At 32.0% G+C, this 26061-nt stretch overlaps 1 protein-coding gene across 1 annotated transcript in view; it reads left to right on the top strand.

Annotated features, from left to right (window-relative positions):
* Window positions 1–25635, top strand: part of LOC143046551 (uncharacterized) — a 126588-nt gene extending 100953 nt beyond the window's left edge. Inside the window, exons 31-45 of the mRNA XM_076219709.1 lie at window positions 272–399; window positions 2743–2886; window positions 3756–3924; window positions 6404–6648; window positions 12687–12824; window positions 14038–14133; window positions 16004–16195; window positions 17588–17834; window positions 18397–18484; window positions 20892–20985; window positions 22077–22238; window positions 22686–22700; window positions 23407–23463; window positions 24204–24279; window positions 24949–25635. Coding sequence (XP_076075824.1) covers window positions 272–399; window positions 2743–2886; window positions 3756–3924; window positions 6404–6648; window positions 12687–12824; window positions 14038–14133; window positions 16004–16195; window positions 17588–17834; window positions 18397–18484; window positions 20892–20985; window positions 22077–22238; window positions 22686–22700; window positions 23407–23463; window positions 24204–24279; window positions 24949–25219 — 2122 coding nt within the window. The 3' untranslated portion in view covers window positions 25220–25635. The remainder of the gene's footprint in view (window positions 1–271; window positions 400–2742; window positions 2887–3755; window positions 3925–6403; window positions 6649–12686; window positions 12825–14037; window positions 14134–16003; window positions 16196–17587; window positions 17835–18396; window positions 18485–20891; window positions 20986–22076; window positions 22239–22685; window positions 22701–23406; window positions 23464–24203; window positions 24280–24948) is intronic.
* Window positions 25636–26061: the final 426 nt, after the last annotated feature.

Below are 26061 nucleotides of genomic sequence, written 5' to 3' on the forward strand. Positions count from 1 at the left end.
AACGTTAATCTATGAATTCTAAATAATTCAATAATCGGTGTAGTAATGGGTCATTGACGATATTGTTCGGGAATAATTTACTTAGTTATCAATAATGAAATAGGTTGATACAGTGTAGTAATTTTATTGAAATGGATATCAACAACTCATGTATTTTAATCAATGTGAAAACTATATATGAACTATACAATTCGTGTCACCATCTAACCAGTTCATTTTCAAACTTCATCTAATTTACTATATTTTTTTTTATAAAAATGATTTATTACAGATGTCCAGGTGGTACAACAGGAGTAACATGTGGGCCTTCCCTAGGTGTCTGTAGTATTATTGATCCATGTACAATGAAGGGGACCTGTCAGGATAAGGATGGAACTGCTCAGTGTAACTGTAATGACGGTGAGTGTCATGTTGTTTACAAGAGGGGAAATTTGCCAGGACAAGGGAGGAACTGCTCAGTGTGACTGTAATGACGGTAAGTGGTATGTATTGTACAAGTGAGGGAACATGTCAGGATGTGGCAGGAACAGTTCAGTGTAATTGTCATGACGGTAAGTGTTGTGTCGTGTAAAAGTGAGGGAACATGTCAGGATGTGGCAGGAACAGTTCAGTTTAATTGTCATAACGTTAAGTAAGTGTTGGGTAGTATACAAGTGGGAGAACGTGTCACAATGTGGAAGGAACTACTCAGTGTAACTGTTATGACGGTAAGTGTTGTATAGTTTACAATTGAGGGAACATGATCAACTTGAACATGTCAGGATGTGGAAGGAACTTCTCAGTGTAACTGTAATGACGGTGAGTGTTAAGTAGTATACAAGTGAGGGAACATGTCAGGATGTGGAAGGAACTGCTCAGTGTAACTATAGTGATGGTAAGTGTTGAGTAGTTTACAATGAAGGGGACATGTCCGGATGTGGAAGGAACTTCTAAGATGGCATCCACTCGGCTTTATTAAGTCATCGGATAAACTTGTTTTCACTGAAAATCCAACTTTATTTTGAATTTTACTGCTTTTTTAATATATATTTTGACGGATTTCATACAATTTTCTGCTTAGTGATCAGATTTGATTTGTCAACAACTCGTTATTTTGTGTGTTATAGGATATGCTGGAACAAGCTGTCAGTTAATCAAGGATCACTGTGCTGATTCAAACACGTGTAAACATGAAGGCAAATGTGTCACAAAACCTATCGGATTTGAATGTGAATGTGGTAACAGTAAGTATTTTATTATGCAGCCAAATACATACAATTATCATCCATTAGCAAAGGTAACCTTTGAAATTCAATTTACTACGTTTGAGTGCATGTACTAAACATGCTTAACACGAAATCATTTCATTGTTGATATTCATTAACTAAGTTTTATTTACTTTGACATATTTAACAAAAGAAGTATCATTTTAAAAATCTATTTGAGTTGTGCAAGTGCTATGACTTTGACCCTTCTGGCCAACCTTTTGAAGTCACTCTGAAAGCATAAGGGTAATGGTGACAAAAGAAGCAAGCGAATGATGAAAAGATTCCTTTATTTCTTCAAAAACAGACAAGTTCCAGTACAAGGTTCAAGTTTAACACGTCTAGTAAAGTCTAGCAGAGACATTTAAAGATATATGGTCAATATCAAATACCAAACAATTTTGCGCCTGTCCCAAGTCAGAAGCCTCTTGCCTTTGTTAGTCTTGTATAATTTTTAATTTCAGTTTCTTTTATAAATGTTCGAGTTAAGTATAACTTCCATTATCACTGAACTATTCCACATTGTTGTTTAGGGGCCAGCTGAATCACACTTCTGGGTACGGTATTTTCTCGCTGTATTGACGACCCATTGTTTGCCTTCGGCTGTTTTCCGTTCTTTGGTCGGGTTGTTGCTTCTTTCACACATTCCCCATTTCCATTCTCAATTTGATGACTTATACATTAAGAAATCAATAAGTGTAATAAAAAAAAAGAAAAATCTAACTGTTTCATCACTGTCCCTTGAAGATTCGGAAAAAACGCTGGGGTTTTGTTTGGTGCTTTTCAGTAATAAATTGCTGGTGAATACAATCATCAATGGTAATTTAATCAGATCTTTAACGTCACGGTACCCAAATTGAACCGAGTACCAAAATTGCACCTATTTAGCAAACAAAGCAGTGGAAATCTCACAAGTTTTCCTACAGACAAAACAATTTGTATTTTAACGAATTGATACTATGCACGTCTTTGAACATAGGTAAGTATATTTAGATATGCACAAAACGTTCACAGTATCTATCTACAGATGAAGTGACTACTGAAGATGGAAAATGTACCGAAACGTCGCCATGTGATGTCATCAAAACGTCATCTCTTTAAAAAATGTTACAATCATCCACCTTCACTTCTTAAAAAATGAAATTAAGCATGGACTAATATCCAATTGTTCAAAATATTTGAGGAAATTAAACAAAAGATCTGTAATTCGACTTTTGACGATGCGAATCTAAGCATGGATGCAATTTGGCTACTCCTCAGACTTCAGACCAATTTTTCAATGATTAAAAATTAAATTGGTGGAACTATATAGTGAATAATGATCTACAAAATAAGCACATAATGGAAACTTTTGTCTGGAGCATAAAAAAACGTAGGTTAAAATCTGTCCAAATAGGTGCAATTTGGGTACCCTCATGTTATATTCTAATTATAAAACCAAATACTATGAACTACTGTTTTTGAACCGAATAACAGTTTGTTTGTTTTGTATTTGTAGGTTATTCTGGTAGTACTTGTTCTATGTATACTGATCCATGTTCCAGTAACCCTTGTCACCCTGCAGCTAAATGTGTATCTAATAAAGACAAGTATATGTGTTATTGTGAACTCGGAAACGTACTTACAGATAATGGATGCAAAGGTACATATTCTAATACAGGACGATGTAAATCATTGTTTCGGGTTAAATTGTCTTTTATATCTTTAAAGAAAAATGTTCATTTTTAGACTTATGCTGGAATAAGCATAGAGCGTGGATGACAGTTTCTAAATTTCATTATCATGATCAAGAATTAATGTTTTTGCTTTGGATGTTTTATATGCTTTATTTTACTCTAACGCGAAAATAATGATGTCATAAAGGATATGAGCTAATGAATCAATATAATACCCTTATGACTTGGATTGGCTTACATTTTATTTTATAGATCCATTCGATAATCACACTGCTAACCCCATGAAATATCATGTGTGTTTTACAGCTTATTCTCTATCTTTGTTTTTATGTTCACATTTCCTTATCGGTGCTAGACAAATATTTCTCCTCAATAATGATATACCTGTTGTCATCAAATGATTGGTTTACATTTAATTATGACGTCATATATTATTGATTTCTTCTGAACTTCCTATTGTGACGTCATGAAAAAGACGACCAAACATGATGACTTCATATACAAATAACACAACTTTTTGCCAATTTTTTAAAAGGAATTATAAGAGTTATAAGCGAAACAGATTCTACCATTATAAATCGTGTATCACAATATTTCTCCACTCTGAACAGTTAATGAATATAATTACAGATTTCATAAGTTAACGGTTTTTTTCTAAATTGAAGTTTCAACATATTGAAAATATTGAATAAGCTACACTTTAAAACTATAAATATCTTATAAATCCTTTCGTTTTGGAAAAGGTGTGAAACTGTCTTCTTCAAGTATAGACATTTCATTGACTGCAGTATCACTGTTCTAATCAAAGATTATTTTGTTGTTAATTTTTTTAAAGATATTGATGAGAATTTTGACATCTTCATGAACAGATATATTGATGGGATGCCAGCCTATATGAGAAATCCTTTTGTGTCTCATACAAATAATAGTATGACAATTATGTTCTGGATAAGAGTTCTAGCAAGACCTGGAGAAAATCCTGTATTGGTATCATTAGAGAAAATGTAAGTGTACACATTTTGTTATTCCAAAGTTTTAATTGATTGTATGTCCTGGCAAACAGATATATGTTAGAACTTAAGAACCAGATTAGGTTGATGTATAGTTGACCATACTACATTAAACGTCTAATTGGGCGAATGTAAAATTGAAAATGGAAATGGGGAATGTGTGAAAAAGACAACAACCCGACCATTTAGCAGACAACAGCCAAATGCCAAAAAAAGGGGTCTTCAATGCAGTGAGAAATTCCTGCACCTGAGTCCTTCAGCTGGCCCCTAAACAAATATGTTTACTAGTTCAGTGATTATGGACATCAACTAAACTCCAAATTATACACAAGAAAGTAAAATTAAAAATCATACTAGACTAACAAAGGCTAGAGGATCCTGACTTAGGACAAAAAATGCGGGGGGGGTTAAACATGTTTTTGAGATCTAAACCATTATCCTTACCTCTAGCCAAGTAGAGAAAAACAAACCAACAACAATACGCACAGTAAAACTCAGTTTAAGAGAAGTCCGAATCCGATCTTAGAATACATGTAGGTAACAAAATATATAAACTAAACAAAATGACAATACTACATAAATTAACAAAGGACTTATTACTAACAGTTACTGACATGTAAGCTCCAGACCTCAATTAAACTGATTGAAAGATTTTGTCTTCATCATATGCATAGCATAATTTCTCCCGTTAGGGGTTTAGTATTATACCATCATACAATATATGAGAAGAATACAACCCGTGTCATGCCAACACCTGGTTTTAGAATAAAAGTAATTCCGATGCAAACACCATACAAGTGAAGTGAATCAATATTAAAGCCAAAATATGCAATATCGAATGACCTGACGACAGTAACGTAACTATATTCCTTCTTTATAAGTCGGTTTAAAGGTTTTGTTAGCTTTTGAGGTGAATTTTGACATTTGTTTTGCTTTGTTAAAAATATTACCATAAACTATTGAAAGTGAAATACCTAAACCTGTAAAATGTCTGCATGTTGAGTTATATTTACGAATTACAGAATGTGTTTTTATAGGCAGGTTGACTTTAACTTTAACACTACGAAATATTTTTCTATAGCTTTAAAAGAGTTTTAAAGTTGTGAGTAGTAGACTATTTTTTAGGAAATCACGAGTACAAGAACAGAATGTGTTGTTTGGCTGAGATATACAAGATAAAGATTCCAGAATATAGACTGCAGAATTAAAACATAAAAAGAGCCTTAAAATTTTAATTTTTTTCAATTTTAATATAGACCCATTGGAACTCTAATTCCCACCTTCAATACAAGTAAACAGCAATTTATAGCCAGAGGTCAGAGTGTCCTTCTTCGTAACTCTACAGACATAAACGATATTCAATATAGAACAGATGTTGCAGATGGAAAATGGCATTTTATGGTATTCTCCTGGGAACCTTCAGGAAAGGTTAAAATATTCATAGACTCAATTAAGAAGACAGAATATGATCGGATGTCAGTAACTTTAACTTTTCATGAATATGAGAGGTAAGTCAAGAATAGATATGATAAGTCATTTGAGAAGGAGCGTACTGATGAAAAATGAGAAAATGATACTAATCACAGTTAAATTTTGGAAGTTTACACAATATAAAGGCTTGGTCAGCAAAAAAGTGATACTTGTCACAGTTTAATTTCGGTAAGTTTACAACGGTACACGTAACGACCGTACCCGCTGAAAACCAACGACCTTCGATTGGAAAAATAACTTTCATATAAAACAGAAGATTTGGTATGATTTCCAAAGAGACAATTTTCAACAAGAAACCAAATGACCCAGAAAATATCATCCATAGGTCACTGCACGGTATACAACAATGAAAAAAGTCCATATTCAGCTAAGATTTGAGTCATTTAAGATTTCAGTTGAACGAACCTGACACTTGTGGGTTTAGAATTCGAAAAATCAATTGCAGAGTTGATAGGCTAGTCATGCAATAGTTCTACTACTGTGATCATTCGGTCATCTCGCGAATGAAGGAGTATAAATCTTTTTATCTATTTATCAGTCAACAATATAATTTCACCTTCACTTCATTGATAATACAGTTCACATGCAGGATGCAATGCGCTGTGAAATCCTATTGAATTGAGGTAATAGACATTGCAAGAGTTATTTTTGCTACAATTGCAACGATAAATACAAAATGTAAATTTAGCACGCTAATCAACCGCCAATCGCCATTTTAAAAAAATTCACAAAAGAGCATTACATATTTTAATGCAGTGCTATCAACAAATCTTCAAATGTACATTAAACATATCAGAAATGTTTCATATGGTAAACTGTTACAGTGTACAACAATGAAAACCAAATAAACATGTTTTGGACTTTGTTTCAAGGGATATGTTGTTTTTAATATTGTTATAGTAATTCGATGTTTATGTGCCTTGCATAACATATTAAGGCGTTGTAATAGCTTTAATGTTATCACTAATGATTTCATTTTCAGTTGGCAAGTAATTTTTGGATCAACAGATACTCTTGGTAGAATATCAAAACTAAGGATTTACAAGACGGTTTTCCATGATATAGACATATACAAGGCTAAAGACAACACTAGTCCTTTGCCATCAGACCAACTTATACAAGGATGGACGAACATAAAACTGACCTGGTCCACATTGAAAAAAGTTCCTAGTGGGGCAGGAAATGACAATGTGTGTGATATCAATTTCCCTAATTGTCTTGATGAAGGTATGCACTAACATTATTTATGGGAATAATCATATCATGTTAAGTTTGCATATACGTCAGTGATTTTATTTAAGACTAATGCGTAAAGCCTTTTAGTGGATATTTACTAATTTTGTAGTTTATTAAAATCAAGCTTTTTTTCTTACCAAATAATATTTAGCACTTGAATTTCTAATATCATGTACATAAACTCGTTATAGATACCAGGATTGCAATTTTTCATATGCACCAGACGCGCGTTTCGTCAACAAAAAACTTATCAGTGACGCTCGAATCCAAAGAAGTTCAAAGAGACAAATCAAGTACGAAGTTGAACAGCATTGTGCACCAAAACGTCACTAAAAGTTATGCCAAAGACAGCCAAGGTAAACTATTCCTGACGGAGAAAAGCCTTAGAATTTCAAATATGTAAAGTTTTGTCAACAGCTAATTTATAATCATGACCATATCAATGATAATTCATGTAAACACAGAAGTGCTTAATACTGGGCTGGAGAAACCATCGGGGGAATAAAAACCCACCAGCCATCACTCAATATGTATATTACATGGCAACTACTCTCTGTTTTAAACACGAGACACTTGCAATGACCCTAATTTTTCAGAACTCATCAATATAGAAAAAAGACACGAAATCTGTTCTGATTGGTATAGATACAGTTAGAAGTCAACTAATTAAAAAAAACACATTTCACTAGTTTTTGTCCTATTTTTACATTTCTTGATTGGTGTGAGAAAAATATATTTACGACGTCAATTTGTCATGGTTTCTTCTAAATGTTCCTATTGTGTAATCTGGAATAATGGCGACCATGTCAGATAACCTCACATATAAATTATTCAATTTTCTGCCTATATTTGAAAAGGAAGGATACAATCATTAGAGACACAGATTCCACAACTATAACTCGTGTATTACAATATTTTTCCACTCTCAATAGTTTTATTCTTATTATCGAAAAAGATCGACAAAACTTTGCTATTTAGATATAAAATTAAGTTGTCTCGGGTTGCAGTTGTAGAAACTATGTTTAAATGACTTTTCACGAAATGTCACAGAATGTCAAATCTTTAATTTAAAAATCTCTGAATTATCTATATATATTAGAAGATGTATTATGAGTGCCAATGAGAGAACTCAACATCCAAGTCACAATTCGTAAAAAATAACCATTATAGGTTAAAGTACGGTCTACAACACGATGCCTAGGCTCACATCGAACAACAAACTATTAAGGGCTCCACAAATGACTAGTGTTAAATCATTCAAACGGGAAAAACAACGGTCTAATCTATTTAAAAAAGAGAAACGAGAAACACTTATGCACACATCAACAAACGACAACCAGTGAACATCTTGACTTGGGACAGGTGCAAACAAACGTAGCGGGTTTAAAAGTTTAAATATGTTCCAACCTTCACCTTTACCTGAAATATTAGTGTAACATCACCACATAAAAAGACCTACTGTAAAATATCAATTGAAATGAATTTACTCAATCAAAAGACATATTAACACCCGTCAAAGTTGTCTTGAGGTTTTGTTTTTAAATAAGAAAATAAAAAATTAAAATTTTTAAAGCATTTGATAACGGTTAAATCGGCAAAGTTTGTCTGATGATTGAATAGACTAAATATATTTGGACTTTTCAATATTGATCTGTCTAAATTTTGTCAGAACATGTGTCATTAAGGTAACAGGTACGTAAATGGCTTGTCCTGCGATTTTTAAAAGAAATTGTATGCACGTAGAACTTATTAAAAGATAATGAAAAATCGAAAAATTTAAGTTGGTCACCGATCTAATTTCCGAGTTCCAGGCATTTGAAAATGGTAATGAAACAACATAAAGTGCAAAGACATAACGTCAAATTTGAACCAAAAATAAGACATTTCAAGCTTTATTTATTCTGCAGTTTAAACCAATCCTACGATTTTTCTATAAAAATCAAATGTTTTTAAGGTATTATTTTCCTTTCTTTTGATATATAATTTTCATGGGGTTACCGAACTCCTCTTTCATATATCAGCCGTTGAAAGGGTGTTGTTGACGGGAAAAGAGAAAGAAAATTATGACGTCGCCGAAAGGATTACGCAACGTCAAGGCTATTTCAGCAGAATTGTAAAGACAACGACTGCCTCATTATTATTTGACCCTGTTCACACTAGCATTTTTTTTATCGATCTAATTTGAATCGATCTAAATAAAACCAGTTAGCGTTCACATTATCTTTAATCATATCGATCTCTATCGGTCTAATCTGAACCACTGCGTTCACACTACAGTTAAAAACGCAATCGATCTAACCTTTTTGCCCGTAAAACTGTAAACACTGTGTATAAATAGAACTGATTTATCAAATTCATGTGCTGATACACTGATACACACACTTGGAAAACAAATTGAATAAAGTACTGGTTTCTCTTGAATCACAATTTAAAATTTTGATACTGGTGTCTTTTAACAGAGAAATATGGATTAAACAACGAACCTCTGAGATAGTTTTGCCGCTATACATGCGCATACGTTATTTTCGATTCAATCGTACTAGTTTAAACCGATCTCTGCGTTCACATCTAAAGTAAGATCGGTTTACTTTAGATCGATTCAAACTAAACTACCTCTTTTGGTGTTTTGGTTTAGACCGATTGAAGATCGTTCAATGCGTTCACATTAGCCCTTAAACCGATCTAAAGTGAAACGGTCTAGTTTAAATCGATAAAAATGTCCTAGTGTGAACGGGGTCTTTTTTGTTTGCTTATTCAAATGCGCTATAGAGCATATTATCCTGTCTGGAAAAAGGATTGATTACCTATTATTGTTTTTTCTGTGATTATACGAGGTCTTAAGTATTTATAACGTATTTCTGGAATGATTAAAAACACAATGTTTAAGGACATATGTTTATAAACTTATTGAACAGAAACGATAAAAGATCTATCATTAGAATAGATTCTCCGAATGACGAGATACATTCAATGTTCACATAAATTATTCGACCACAATTTTGCTACTTCACAATATTGGAGGCGAAATATAACGCGCAACGGGAAATTGAAACTTATAAGCAAAAACCATACTGACAATGTCATGTGAAAAAACGAAAAACGGCCAAAACAATGGTAAATAAATGGGGAAATGTGTCCATGGGACACAGATGATGCGCCCGCTTGCATATGATTTTATAAAGTGATATTACTAAAAAACTTTAAAAGTGACGCAACCAAAATGTAAACTAGATCTGTGATTTGTTTTGGTAATCAGCATTGTGTATAAGTCTTCTAACATTTGTTCGAGACAAACTAAAGTTAGAGAACGGAAACCAATTTTGGACGGTACGATGGACAGACGGACAAGTGAAGCAATGCCCCCTCCTCTACGGCGTGTGCATAAAAAAAAATCACAACATTTAACTTTTAATCTCCGATAGTTGCAGGAGGTGATGCATATAAAATATATAAAATTATGGTTCAATGACACGAGAAAATATCATAAACATGAACACATACTTCGATCCAAATAGTACTGTCATTTGCAAAGTTAAGTAGTGTGTTTAATATATGACACGAAAGGAGATGTGGGATAAATGTAGATTATAGGCAAAAGACCAACAAAAAGAATATTTCAAAGTTTGTTGCATAGTATCCCTACTTTTTTCTCCATCGTTGGTTTTGTTCCGTTATTATAGTGCGAACAGTGCATAGATGTGAATATCTAAAAAAAAATGTATAAAAATTCAAATTGTTTTTTTTTGTTTTTCGGCTTCGCCGCGGTTGCCAATGTTTTCTCGGGATACCAATCTGCTCTATTACCCACTCAGCTATGTGTTGTTATAAATTGTTCAACATAGACTTTGAACACACTTTATATGATGTTCAGATAAATGTATCCAGTCTAGATTTTGAGAGCTGTAATGATCAAGCTAACAATATACTGAATAGAAAAGCTGCGTGTGATTTTGAAGAACCGTCTTCGAAGGATTTTAACGTATGCATTAGATGTTGCAGAGATTGGAAATCACCAACAGCATTATGGACCTCGTAATTTATGCCAACAATATTCATATATAAAAAAGAAGATGTGGTATGATTGCCAATGAGACAACTATCCACAAAAGAATATTCATGTTCGTACTTTAGAATTTTTTGAAAGTTTTGCGAAAATTGAGAAGAAATACGTACAGCAAAAATAAAAAAAACTCTAATTCTAAATTATAGCAGCATTTGCACATGTATATAAACAGTATCAACTGGTCGAAATAACTACATGTAATTCCGATATTTTGCGCAATTCAAAATGAATTGATTGATGCCAGCAGAAATTTCTATATCTTCAGTATAATATATATACTTTGCTAATTATTTTATTTTTGAAGTTGCGGTAAAGCCGTAATTTTCAATCAGCGGATCTATATTTTTCCCTTGCCGCTTTTTCATGCTGGAAGCTTGTAATTCACAATGTTCCATTCAATTCAAATTGACTGAAAAGAAACGTGTATTCATTTCTTTTAAATTTTCGTTCATTTTGAAAGACAGTTTTACTTCGGAGTTCACGTTTGTTCATGCGGAAGGTCCCATCACCATTAGTCAATACGATTCTCGTTCAAGTTTATTGTCACTTTCTCTTGCTTACCCATCTGAAGTAATTTCCGACATTATCTTTTACAAATTTCATGTCACACAGAAAGCAATTAAACTCTTTTGCTTTTCAATATTTATTTTTACTAAATATAAATTATTTGTTTTTAATAGCACCAGTACTTTCATTTTCAAATTCTATTTATAGACCATATCGCGGACGTGAAAGAAAGCCCTGTAAAGAAAGATTTATGTTTATATTTATATGAGAAAATGGTTACATAACAGTTATAACAGGAATATCAAATTAAAAAATATTAGTATTAACCTCTTTTAATTTTTGTGTCGAGGATTGAATACGTCCTAGCCGTTTTCACTCTCGTTGACAGTTGTTTTGGGAAAAATTATTTCTTTGAATGCAAATGACTGAATATGAGTCTGTGACAAAGTTTACTTTGGAATTTCAATAAATAAAACGACAATATATAGTGTAAGCTTTAATTTGTTATTGTGGGAGTTTACGTGTGTACTGCATGTACGTGTTTATGATATTGTTATCAATATACTACATTTCATTTTTACGTCACATATGAACATTCCCGATTTTTTAAGTCTCTGATCTTTGCCGATTACCGGCGTATTGTAAGTTCATGTATGGACAGTTACCCCATGGTATAAACCAAATATTTCCGAGACCCATTCTTTGTACTTTAAACAGTTTTGTAGAAACATAATTTATATGCAAGCTTTTAGTTGGTCAGCTAGTATTAGTAAACCCAACTCAGTCGCTCTTCGGCCATCACGACATGCCAAATTTCTTTCATTTTCATGGGAGGAAAGCACGGTTTAACTGTTACAAGATATTTCATTTTACATTCTTCAATGTTAGCTATATTTTTGATGAGATGCATTCAATACTCTTCCACCAAATTGACCATTATTCCGACATTTTGAAAATATTTTTTATGGTGTACGGGAGATAACTCCCATAGCAACAAACGCATATTTTCCCGTTTTTCGCTAGAGGCGTTCATTTACGTACCTCTCACCTTTTAAAGCACACTTTATCTTAACATGCTTAATGCAGTGAATAAATAAAGTGTTAAATTATTCAAAACACTAAGGTTTATCTACCTAACCCCAAATATAGATCCACATTCGGCATTGCTTTTCTGAATTGTAGGTTTTCAAAGATTTATCTCTTTGTTTTGGCCGTTCAGTATTTAAATCAGAGCACAACTGATGGTTCTAATGTACACGAACCGTTCCTCTGGTGTGCCAAATTTTAAGTTTTGCATACTTGATGAGTTCATACAATTGTTTCTTCTAATAATACACAATCCCTTTACAGAATTCATAACATAAATCCATATATATATATATATTTGAAAAATCTAACGTTAACACAATTATAATACATGTAGTTCTAAATTGATAATAGAACTTTAAATGATTTACAGATAGAACAAAGCCAAGTATTAGCTGTCCTGACGATCAAGTAAAGATTGGTACTGAACGTCTAACAGCATTTACAGGCCTGAAAAATAGTTACAATAAGAATGAAGATGTACAATATGTGAATACATCAGTTCATTATGGTAAGTTTATCTTCAAAAACTCATACTGGTGATCGCCAATGAAATAATCAATATGTAGCTGTATTGTTGATGCTTTTATTATGAATATAAGAAGGCAAATGAAATGCATTGCCAGTCAGTAATTGACCTTCGCGGGGTGCTGGTTTTCTGTTCTAATTCAAGAAAATAAAATATTTGTATTCTGTTTTGAAAATGTCTGCAATATTCACGCATGTCTTAAATGAAGTTGATAATATTTGATGAAATGAGACCAGAACTTTTGTTTCAAAAAATGAAAACAATATACATCAAGAATAATTATAAGCTATTTCAATATTTTTGTCAATATGAAGTTGTAACTGTCTTAGATACATTGTACTATGCCAAGTAAAACATCTTCTGATGAAGAAAATGATCTCTGTTAGTGATAGGATACAAGGTAAAATGATGTATCCACTCTTCAAAGTTTAAAATAAGTTTTGGATTTTCAAATATTTTCGGCTTGGAACATCAGTTAAAAACGAAACATTATTTGTCGCAGTTTGCATCTGGTATAGTAAAATTATTACCGTTTATGATATTTCTACAGGGGTCGATGGTCTGCTGTTTAACTGCAAGTCCCCTAGTTAAAAACATTTACCAGTAGGCAGTTATAATTTACTTGCACAGTAACAAATTAATTTCTTGATAGAAATTTGCTTTTACAAACTTTAAAAATAATTTCAATTAAGGTTTATAGCTACTAATATATATCTGCGTCATTGTCCATATTTTGATTAACTTATGGTCCTTTTTGAATTCATTACTTTATTGTACTAGGTTTTCAATTTTTGAATGTGTTAGCCTCAATCATCATGGCAAATATAAGAAATTGTCGCAATGCGTATCTTGACGAACGTATCTTGAGGAATGAAATAGGTACCAACATTTTATTATAATGTCTTTTCCATGAAATAACTGAAGAGTCGACCAATGCATTTCTAACATGATAATGTTTTACCGATTTAAATGGGCGCAGATCGCGTTGGATATTGACGATTTTGAATATTTGTTGAATGCAATACTTGAAATCATAATATACTGTGACAAAATTGAGATAAGGATTGGTTTAACGATTTTCACTACTCACTACTGACTTTCAGAAGTTATATCCTTTGGCTGTTTACAAAATGACATATATAAGTATACCTGAACTAATTGTGCTGTCTTCTTTTGTAATTGTATTGTTTTTTAGATGAACTGTATACATATGGTAGCAGCAATGAAGTATTCATTGCTTATGATGAAGCTCTGAATTATGGTATATGTAGATTTAAAGTTTATGTTAAATGTGAGTAAACAATGATAATCATACTTCTTTTTGTACAGGTAGTATTAAATTCATTTTTTTTAGCTTCAGCGTAGATTTATACAACCTTATGGCTGTTTATATCACTTGCACAAGTAAACCAACGGGAATGTCTCGCTACATTGAAGACCTGTTAGTGACCTTCCGATGTTGTTTTTTCTATGGTCGGGTTGTTGTCTCTTTGACACATTCCCCATTTCCATTCTCAATTTCAATTTTGACCTGAAACATTCATTTGACTTGATCAACTCTTAGAATAATAAATAATTACTTCCATTTTAAGTTTTTCAATAATTTTTCAGGCTTGACTACTGCAGTTAATTCAGTACTTTGAAACCAGTGTCTTGCTGCAATCAATGAATATCGTTTGAGTCTATGATCAGATTTCATAGTATCTGATATTCATCTGTAGACATCAACATCATACTGAATTGTCCGAAATTAATACAACTGCACAGTACTGAATTGACTGCAAGCGGAATGTGTGGGCATTACTAAGTCTACCGCATTGGATAAGTTGAAAAGTTCAAATGACCGTATAATTCCATGCTCCAGATTCTCATGTGATGTTTAAATCAAAACAGACTTATATTCGTTAACTAGTGATGTGCTCAGCCACCCGTTTGTGGAACATTACAAAACATTTTAATAAAGGCAACAATAGTATACCGCTGTTCAAACTCATAAATCCATGGACAAAAAACAAAATCGGGGTAACAAACTAAAACTGAGGGAAACGCATTAAATATAAGAGGAGAACAACGACACAACACTACAATGTAACACACACAGAAACGGACCAAGCATTAGACAAAATCCCACGAAAATAACAAATATAACATCAAAACCAAATACATGAATTTGGGATAGACAAGTACCGTGACACGTCTTATTGCCATGTGAATTTACACTCAAAAAATAGTAACTGAGTAATAAAAATTTCTTTGCATCATATAGGAATTAACTGGAACAAAGGATATGTTTGTCTCAACCCACTAACCAATATGGTCTTCATTAATTGTATTTTATTTTATATCATACATCAGTAGTAACAAAGGATAAACTTGTGTCATGGATGATACCCCATACCCATTGTTTGTCTATTCGATTAAACAAAATATGTTATTGTACAAACCCACTTACAAACGTGTCATTCATTACTTGTCATAGGAGAAATAAAAACGTGAAGATGTTCTTTTTTCTTTTGCTTCAATCAGCAGTTACAGATACTTTTAGGATTATTTGTCAAAATATTTTTAATATTTCAAATTTATGACAATATTTGAATGTTTTCGATATACTTTCACGGCTACGTTTTCTTGTGAAACAATTGAACATAAGCTTTCTCTAAAAAGTCATTCATTTTATCAAAACGTTCAAAATTTAACGCTATTGAACTGTTGTCTTAACGTACATCAATTCGCTAACAGCTTCCATTATGCAGTGTTCTAACCTAGATATCTTAGGTCAGATGTTCGGCAATCACTCAGCTTTAGCTAAAAAAAAAAAACTAAAATAATTATTATAAAAACAATTTTGGAAAGAAGATGTTTTACTCGTTTCTGAGAGAAATGTTTTATACATCAAACCATTTAACAACTGCGATGACAAAGTTAGCTAGCTGCTAGTATTTGAAACGTATTACCAATATAAAAAATGCCATTTATTCTTCACGTGCTCATTTATTCTGTATTACATGTTTATTTGTCCCATCCACAAAATCATAAAGTTTTTCATCAGGCAAATGTTAAACAAACAAATTAATTCTAGTTCTAAAACTGTTGTAAAAAAATATAGGATTGTTATGAATACAAATTATGATTGATTTGTAAATTTTTATTTATTTTTACAGATGCAGATTGTCCTAGACCTGAAACTAATGCAGATATTAGTTATTGTCCTAACAGCAAACATATTTGTGAATTAAATTGTCCAACTGGAGAAGCGTTATGTATAAAACACAAGCAAAAATACAGATGTGGAGCGTTGGGTGTCTACAATTTTGAACATCCAAGAAATAAATTAATTTTACCTACGTGTGGAGGTTTGTACGGTTGATAACAAGTATAATTCAATTTTTTGTTTCGCAAAGCAAAACTTAAATGTGTGCTTACATCATTTTCTACATGTTTTAAACACTATGTGGTTATGTGGTACGGATGTATCCAACCAATGTGTGGTTGTGCTGTGGTCATTTTGTGTACTATTGTCTTTTATTTTTGTTTATATGCTTTGTCTTTATGCCATTTTGTTTTTCTTTGTTGACTTATTTGTTTTATGTTGTAGTGATTAAGATTATAACACATTGATGACTGCGGTACAGTCATTTTTGACATCGTTACCTAGTTTGTCTGTTTGTTTTATTCTAATTGTTGTGAATATAACGAAATGTTATGCGACTGTCATAGTTACCAGTAAAAGGTTTAGCTAGCTATATATAAAACCAAGTTTAAACCACAATTTCCTGTATAAGAAAAAGCCTGTACTAATGCAGGAATATTGCTGTTGTTTTCTATTCGTTTGATATGTATAAGCTATGTTTGATTTTTCCATTTAATATAATGATATTGGACTTTTCGTTTTGAATGTTCCTGGTTGTTCGCGAGTTCTGGTATTTTAGACTAGACTTGCACGATCTGTTTCGGCTTTTGTTTTGTTTTTACGACGGTTTGTTATTACATCATACTGCGGAGATATATCTCTGTGTACAGAGTTGATTTGTCGTGTGCAAATTAGTTGTTTATGGTTGATGTAAATTGCCGTAGTGTCAATTCCTTGGGAATGTAGAGATTTAAAACTACAGGACTAGGGACAAAAAGGCCCTTATTTAACCCAATAGTTACTTCAAATATATATAAACCAGACTAAGGTACACCAACGTGTTACCATTTCGACAAAAATGACTATTTTGGTTCATTTTGTTAAATAACTTGATTTTCCTTGTTTTACATCAAAGTTTAAGTATGTTTTAGATTGGCAGAGATGTGCATGATGTGCGCCCCCAAGAAACAACTTTATATTTAGTGATATATTGTCAATAATTATAATAAAAGTTCAATTATGTCTTAGGTTTCTTGGCTGCGCACAACGTTTCCATAATAGAAATGACGATAGAAAACTGTATAAGTTTTGTTATTTTTATAACTTCCATTAAAAGTTGCATGTTATGACGTAATTGTGACGTCATCAGATAGTAAATCTTTTTTTTTCTCTTTCTTTGTAAATTAAATTAATGGTCCATCATTTTTATTCCTGGGCAAAAAGCAGTCCAACTACACGTTTTTAATTTAAGTCTGATTCATCATGGCGATATTGTTTGATCGTTCGAAGGGCTTCACTATACAATGGTCTTATTTTATATTCTCCAATTATGTTTTTATTTAGAAATTTTTAGAAATAAAAACAGTTATTCCTGCATGTAATCTATTTCCTTTAGGTAAACAGAATCAGACCATAGCATTATCAGTAAGCCTCACTTACAAAACTGTGACAAATTGTGTTCCAACATTTCCATCAAATATCAAGACCGGTTTTGAGGTGAAACTTAGAACAGATCTTCCCAATCTATGGCCAATGGGGGCAGGAATGACTTGGTGTGGTAGTCAGTGTATATGGGATGCCGTTTGTCGGGGAACTTCTACATATATTGACGTTACTTTTACATTACATGTACCTCAACTATCGTAAGTAAAACTTTTTCGGGCTTAACATGTATTATTGTCATATAAAAACTTACAACTATCTATTATAAACTTTCTGTTTAATCCCCATCTATAATCTACTATCATTTTCAAATGCTCTTTTGTCGGGTTGTTGTCTCTTTTAGACATCACACGTTTAAACGATTCTTAATTGTACATGATAATCTACTTGGATCTACTTAACTGTATTAGATGAGGACCAGTGTGTTATTTAAAAAATACATGTATGTACCTATTCGGAAAATATTAAATGTATTTGTGCTTTTTTTTTAAAAGGACGAACACTCTAACTTCTGTCTCCATTTTTCAACTAATCATATGTTTTTTTTACGAAACCTGATAATGTTTGTATCGTGTTTTGGTTCGTGTGGTATTTATTGTGATCCCAATATTTGTAATCCCTGTTATCCTTTTTCTTTGATGATAAGGACATATCTTAGTTTTACATAAACAAAAGTTATTCCGAACAGATAATGTTTAACTGAAACATAACATTTGAAATATGATAAAGATATGAAAACTTTCCTAATTTGTTTATTTGCAGAGCAAGCATAGAGAGAAATGGAAAAACATACAAAATAAGAGAAGCTCTATTTATTTTCATACTACAGGAAAATGGTCTAAATTTTAACGTGAGTGAAATATATTTATATCTATTAAATGACAAAAAAATGAAATGTTGATGTTGAACTTGCAGACATATCACGTGCACATTCCTTTTCTAACGGACTGCATTTGATTTCTTTAAGAATAAAACATTGCAACCAAAGATAATCATTTCATATGATTACAAATTTGCATAAACACATGATAACTTGTTTTAAAACTTAAGATTAAATGATTGATTTACCCCTATTCAACTATAGGGATGAAATACAGTTATTCTATGTTAAACCATTTCCATTTTCCTTTTCTGAAAGTTACAATGCGATTTGCGGAAATGCTGATTAAAGATTGTAATATCCATTTCTTATGACTTTTATTTGATTCTTTTACAATTCACACTATGCCATTAACGGAATTATCTTGGGAATACCCCTAATCTGTATACAAAACATTGTTGTGGACTCATTCTATTGTTGTACCGGTTCTTTATTCTAAAGATTGGACTACAAATGTATCATTTGCCTTTGATAAACCATTTATATATGGTTCCTTTGATTGTCCAAATTTTAAAGAATTACCTTCCTTTTTTTTAAGCATATTTGACAGTTGAAACTATCATAATTGATTATTACAAGTAAATAATAGTTCAATTGAAAAAATCAAGCAATTACCACAGTCACTTTCTTTATGTGAAAAAATACAACAAAAAAACAAATGACAATTACATAAAAACATTTGATTAAAGTCAACTTCAAATGTAATAATGTTTTGTCACTCATCAAGAGGTTTTCATGAGAAATAAGGAAGACAATTGAATTTATCACTGCCAATGCTTATTTCACAATGTTCCCATGTGTTGGGTTGTCTCCTTAAAAGCATAAGTTTGATTGAAAAGCTCGTTGTAAGTTTGATTTATTTTGCTTTTAGGTATTTGTTTTTGCAAAATATTTATTCACGTCAGTTTTTTTAATATAAAAAATCGATGTAGATAGAATGATATTACAAAGAATGTTGCTCTAATTCTTGGTAATATCATTTTATCTGCAATTAAAATGTAATTTTTTTAAACTTCTTTTAACGCTTGATTCATTATCTGCAACATAGCTAATAATTGTATTATCATAATCAAGTGTAATCGTTCATCTGAAGTAAAAGTAGTTGATTAGCATGACGTGCAAGCCACATGTTGTTCTTACGACATATTAGCTAACAAAAAAGGACTAACAAACTAATCCTCACCCTGTGTAGAAAGTGTAAATCCAGAACTGGATTCATTTAACTAGTGAACCTCAATATTTTTTTATAATTTTCAGGTGTTGGAATGTGAATTCGATTTATTTCATGTATAGTCGGTGAAAAGGTCTGATCGATTTATTGTTCTGCAGAATTTACATGGCGATGAATTTAGTTGTCATAACTATATAAATTAAGTTCCAATTCATAACTTCAAGCGAACATAAATTATTTACACAAATAACTTGAACAGTTCGCCTGACATTGTGCAGCAAAGCTTTCATTTTATTAAAGACAAATGCAAAATACGAAATGTTCATCTGTTACTGTCAGCCTAGGCCGCTGCAGGTAAAGAACACAAAAAAAATCTACAAAAATAAAAACAATTTTCATTATGTATTCGAATACATATTATGAATCAAATTAAAGATTCTGTCTTACACACATTATTATTCACAAAAAAATAACAACAAGAAAAAACTACATTAAGTCGGGTGGGAGGGTGGGAAACTCTACTGCACCAAAAGCAAACGTCTAATGCAATATCTTAAATTCTCATAACCGCCAAAAATATAACACGACATATTTGAATTGACCTTATTGAAATATTATTGTTAGTTCTAACTCGACCAATGGATAATCATTTAACCTATAATAAACTTTCAACACGTGTATAGTTATACACAAATACACCAGGTAATGTTTACATACCGGTGTACATAACTTTAATAAATATATTTCGTTTCCCGTACAGAAAAATGATACCGTTTATGTTGTAACACATGTAACATTGATATAGTTTCTATGCTTTGGTCTGTTTCTTTCGACTAGTAAAATTTTGATTCTCACTTTGGTATCTAGCTCTTCGTTTGATTGTTAATTGCATGATGAGTCATTCGAACAAGGAGCTAATTAGTGAATCAAAGAGATAAAGGACACGAATTAATGCTGTTTACTGGCAGCTATTCCAAAAACATCCACATCAAACTACATATAAACTAGTAAATGATGTTAATACGATATTAAAAGTCTGAGAAAGGCACGATATAATGACATGGGAAAATATAGGATGTAGGACCATATTGTACGTTTTCACGAATAGAAAAGCATATTAACTATATATTAAGTAATTAAAAAGATAATCAATTTAAGTACCGATAAAGACAATATTTTATGATTACCGTAACAATGCTTTTTCAGAATGTCGCAGGTGCACAGCTTGAAAGAGATTCAGTTAACATAGATGAAAGTTCATCCTGTCCTGATGGCTACATGGTTGTTAGGAAACAATGTGGTAAGTTTTAAAAAGCTGCAAACGTTTGTAAACCCCTTATAGATCATGTTTAATAAAAAAAAGAGGCTCTTTCATAAAAATCATAAAAAAAACATTAGCCATTTTCTTAAATATCAATATCCAATATATGCTTCACAAAACAAAGTTACAAGATACTAGCTTAAGTTCTTTTCACATCTGCAAATTACAAGTAAGTTTGAAAAGGTGATCACAAATTGTTTTGTAACTGGTCATTTATAATGTTGAACATGTTGGTTCAGTTTCAACATGTATATATATTATGAGTATGTATATAAGTCTGAAAAAAATATGCCAACAAGGTTAGAGTTGGATTGCCATGCTGACATTTATTTTAGCTATACGAGATTCGAACTCACACATTTGATACACTACAGCATCAATCGCTTCTCCTCATGTCAGCGCTTATGAACACTGGACCTTTCGACCACATCCGCTATATAAAAATATGTCTCGATATTCGAAGTGTTACTTTGTCACGTACTTCGAATCTACAGATGTGTGTCAACTCAACGTTTCCTCAACTAGTAGAGATACCTGGACACAATATTTTTTTTTTTATAAAAACACATTCAAAGTGTACAGAACAACACCAATATCAATAGAGGGATTACACAATAAAACCTTTTGGATAACAAATATCCTTCATCAGTATGCATGCTTAAATATATTCTTACATCGTTACCAGTGGGTTATAGAATTTATCAAATCGAAATAGTTAAGCATGTAAACTGCATGCAGTGATAACAGAATACAGCTACTCGCATCCCGAAAATTACACTTTTCATACTCGATGAAGATACTTCTGGTTATGTGAAAAAAAGCCATATTGGCGCTAATGAGTATAATAAATTTAAAAATTAGAATAGAAACTGGAAATTTCAAAAAGACAAAAAAATAAAAAAAGATAACAACCCGGTAAACAGAAAACAGCCGAAGGCAACCAAGGAATTAAAATACATAAAGATGTTACTTGTTGATTTCATGAACTAACGGGGATTTTAAAACGAGAAAACCAGTCTTTTGTATTACAATACTGTTGTATTCCAGTATTTATGATAATCATTTTGTAGTTGAGTGTGGAAAAGGGACATATAGAAATGACACAACAATGACTTGTGCGTTTTGTGCCGTTGGATCATACCAAACAAATGTAGGACGAACAGTGTGTGAACCATGTGAATCATCCAAAACAACACTTAACTTTGGTTCGGATTCATCTACTGATTGTATAGGTTAGTTTTGTAAATTATAAAATATGATATTTACTTTAAAAACCGTGTCATGTTTTTAAACAGGCAGAATTGCTTAGATATATAATTCCAAAAGCAATACATAGAACCAAACGATGATAAACACCTTGTTTGAACGTATTTATTATTGATGGAGGAAAACGGGAAAGTTTATGTTTACACCTTTCATTTTAAAGTGAGATGCATATGAACTTTTGTCGTACAAACTATAGTTTGCGTATTTAATATTTTCCGTCGTTATATAAACGGTTATAAGGGGGGAGGGTCGGCCTAGGTTTGCGAGCGTGCTCAGAAAGATTCTTTGATATGTTATGTTTTTCAGACAATTCAACTTTATAAAAACAAATAACTGATCATTGCTCTGCTCAACATGCATGAGAATTACAGGAAAAGTATAAAGTGTTTTAATTTGTGTTTTTTTTTCTCTAGATAATTGTCCGCCAGGTCAGTATTATGTTCCAAGTACTTCTGGTTGTGTCCCTTGTGAAAGACATTACTATCAATACATGAGCGGACAGGACTTTTGTTACCCATGCCCACATGGAACGATAACTAGTGAAAAGGGATCAAACTCCTCAGATAGCTGTTATCGTAAAAATGCTGAAGAAGGCAAGATATAATATTTATATCTTTTTCATTTGTCATCCTAAGTATTAACCTGACGTATACACCATTTGTCAAGTGGTAATTATACGTGGTTCAAATTGAATTATCTTCTGTTTACCAGAAGAAAATGGAAATATAATCATTTAACAATTATACAATTGTGTTATGTATATGCGACTTACTCAAAATTCAGAAGTAAAGGTTTGGGATGAGTCTTTAATATAATTGAGAATGAAAAAGGGAAGTGTGTCAAAGAGACAACAACCCGACCAACGAGCAGCCAACAGCTAAAGACTGACTTTCAACAGGTCTTCAACGCAGCGAGAAACTCCCACACCTGGAGGCGTGCTTCAGTTGGCCCTTAAACAAAAATGTTCACTGGTTCAGTGACAATGGACGTCATACTTAACCCAAATATACATAGGAAACTAAAATTATAGATAATACAAAATTAACAAAGTCTAGAGGCTCCTGACTTTCCATTTCTACATTTCTTTTGTCTTGTTCAAATATAAAAATGTTAATAACAGAATATTGGTTACAGGGTCTGTACCAAATAGCTCAGATTCTGGGAAGATATCCGCAGACATGGCAAATACAGGTAATACTTATTAAATTTTAGTATTGATTAAATAATAAAGTTAATGGAAGACTATTTTTAGCCTCATTTATAAATGATACAACAGTAAATGAAATCTTATTGTTGCGTAGAAACACTGAAAAGGAACTAACAAATGGTGGTATTAAAAAATCATAGATACAGCAAGATTGGACTCGAATTGAACAAATAAATGATTGTTTTGTTACCTTTCATACAGGTGCGAGAGAACCTCACTCATTAATCGAAAATAAATTGTCAAATGAAGAACAAATGATACGAAAAGAAGTAAAGCAGATATAATTGTTCATACCACTCTCCTCGTACAACAACAGCACAGCATACGTAATAGATAATGTAAAATATAGTTTATGTTCAATATTACAAGCAGCATGATGATGATAGTTACTGGCGGTTTTTTAAAGTCAAGCGTCAAACTAAATATATATTCCGGAAGAGAACGTGCTTATGTGACATGCATATTAACCGTACCTTTTTACAAGATCGACACGCTGGGTGGAATTTTTACCGCTCTAGTTTAAAAGGTACTAGATGGCAGGACATTGTGATACATGTTAGCCACAGAACTGCAAGGTGATTGTTTTCTTATGCCTTGGCTGACACCTTTTGTCTTTAATTTTATATGTGTTACCAAGAATGTACATAATGTGTTTTTTTCTAGGTATAAAGGTTTCCAATCGCCAAAAAAAATAATAACATGTTAATTTATATTTAATATTCAGGAATAATGATCGGACTGTCTATTGGATTGGTACTGTTATTGTGTATTGTAGTATCAGTCGTCATTGCATATAAAAGGTAACTATTAGCTTCTTCTGGTGCATTCCTTTTGATATATGCAGCTTGTGTAAATACTACATTAGATTCAAATAAGTTTATCATGGCAGTATTATATTGACGGGAACTCCAACACGATAATATGCACATTCATAATTATACCCTCTGAATTCTTCAGGAATGAAAGGGTACTTACTTCTCGTTTGTTAGTACGTGATAATACTTTTTGGTAGTATATGTGACGGAATCACTAGTTAATGATACTTGTGGATCGCGAAAGGAATGCTGATATTTTCCTTTCAGTAAATTTAGCGAAACGTTGAACAGCTTTAAAACTTCTGTCAATATCTAAAAGATTGACACATGAAAGTAAACTGCATTTCTAGGATGATAAAATATTCTAATTCCGTTTAATTTAAATCATTGAAACACTCAAAAGGGTAATCTTTTTTTATTAAAAGTACATAAAGTAGAGTGTTTGCAGAAAAGGTAAACGTGGTTATAATTCATATACATTTTGGAAAAGGATAATGGAAACATATTATCTTTTTGCCTAAACGTTTACAATAATTTATATTTGCAATAATCTTGTGTTTATTAATGAAGAATACACGAAACTATTCAAATAGACGTTCGGCTTCGATCACATTTAATGAAAAAAATTTTAAATAATATTTGTTAATGCTTTAGATTGACATCGGATAGTGACTATTCCGTGCCAATAGATAACAACCAATACCAAGTCCAATCACACGAGCACCATTACGATGAAATGACCAACAAAAGTCAACAGTACCTGAATGTTGGAAGTATTCCGCACAGTCATGGTCTATCAAACAATGGATACGAGAACGCTGATGATAACTATGCTACAATTACTGAAATACCCTCTGGGAATTCAAGTTCGAATAATGAGTATTTTGAATTGTATGAAAAACCAACGGAGACAGAAAACATATAGACTAAACCAAATAATCCTTAATATGTTTATCTTGTTGTGTATCCAAATATTTGCATATTGTAGCACGGCCAATGGACAAAATTAGTTTGCCAATTGTTTAAACAGCAAATGTATAATATTTAATAAACATATGTATAAGGAAAATGATTAAACTAACGCTGTCATGCATTCTAGAAACTACCTGTAAGTAATGTTCAAAAAAAGCGTTTAAAAAAATTAAAGAAAAGGAATATCGGAATTATCAAATCTATATCAATTGTAAAGCCTTTTTTTATATACCTCAAATCAAATTTGATATAATGATGTGTAATTAACAAAACTGTTTACCTTGAATAATTCTAATGTTGTGTAACACTTGTCAGTTAAATCAAATTAAATCAGCCTTTTAACTGAATACTTACTCAAGTTCGTGTTTTCTTTTCTTGAAGAAAATTATTTGCAAAAATAAATATCCTCAGGGTAATTTCAAAATTGGTGAACTCTATAAAACCGATATAACTTATCGTTAAACTAAGCTATATGGAACAACCTGTCATATATCTGACTTTGTACGGGCATTTCAGAAGAAAATAGTAGATTAACCTGGTGTTCACTATATCACTGGCTATGTGGATTATAAAAAAACTGTACAGAACATCTAAATACCGAAGTACTGGCTACTGAAAGAAATATCATCAAAGGTAACAATTGTTCTGCAACAGATGCGCATATCGACATTCACAAATTGAGTTAAAAGATATGAGAGTAGCCATTACGACAAAAGTTACCAACAACGTTAAATGTTTTACAGACAAATAGTTACATGTTTGAAATAAGTATTTTTGAATCATTATTGTACATAT

The sequence above is a fragment of the Mytilus galloprovincialis genome, chromosome 9 (genome assembly GCF_965363235.1).
Source record: "Mytilus galloprovincialis chromosome 9, xbMytGall1.hap1.1, whole genome shotgun sequence".
Taxonomy (NCBI): Eukaryota; Metazoa; Mollusca; class Bivalvia; order Mytilida; family Mytilidae; genus Mytilus; species Mytilus galloprovincialis.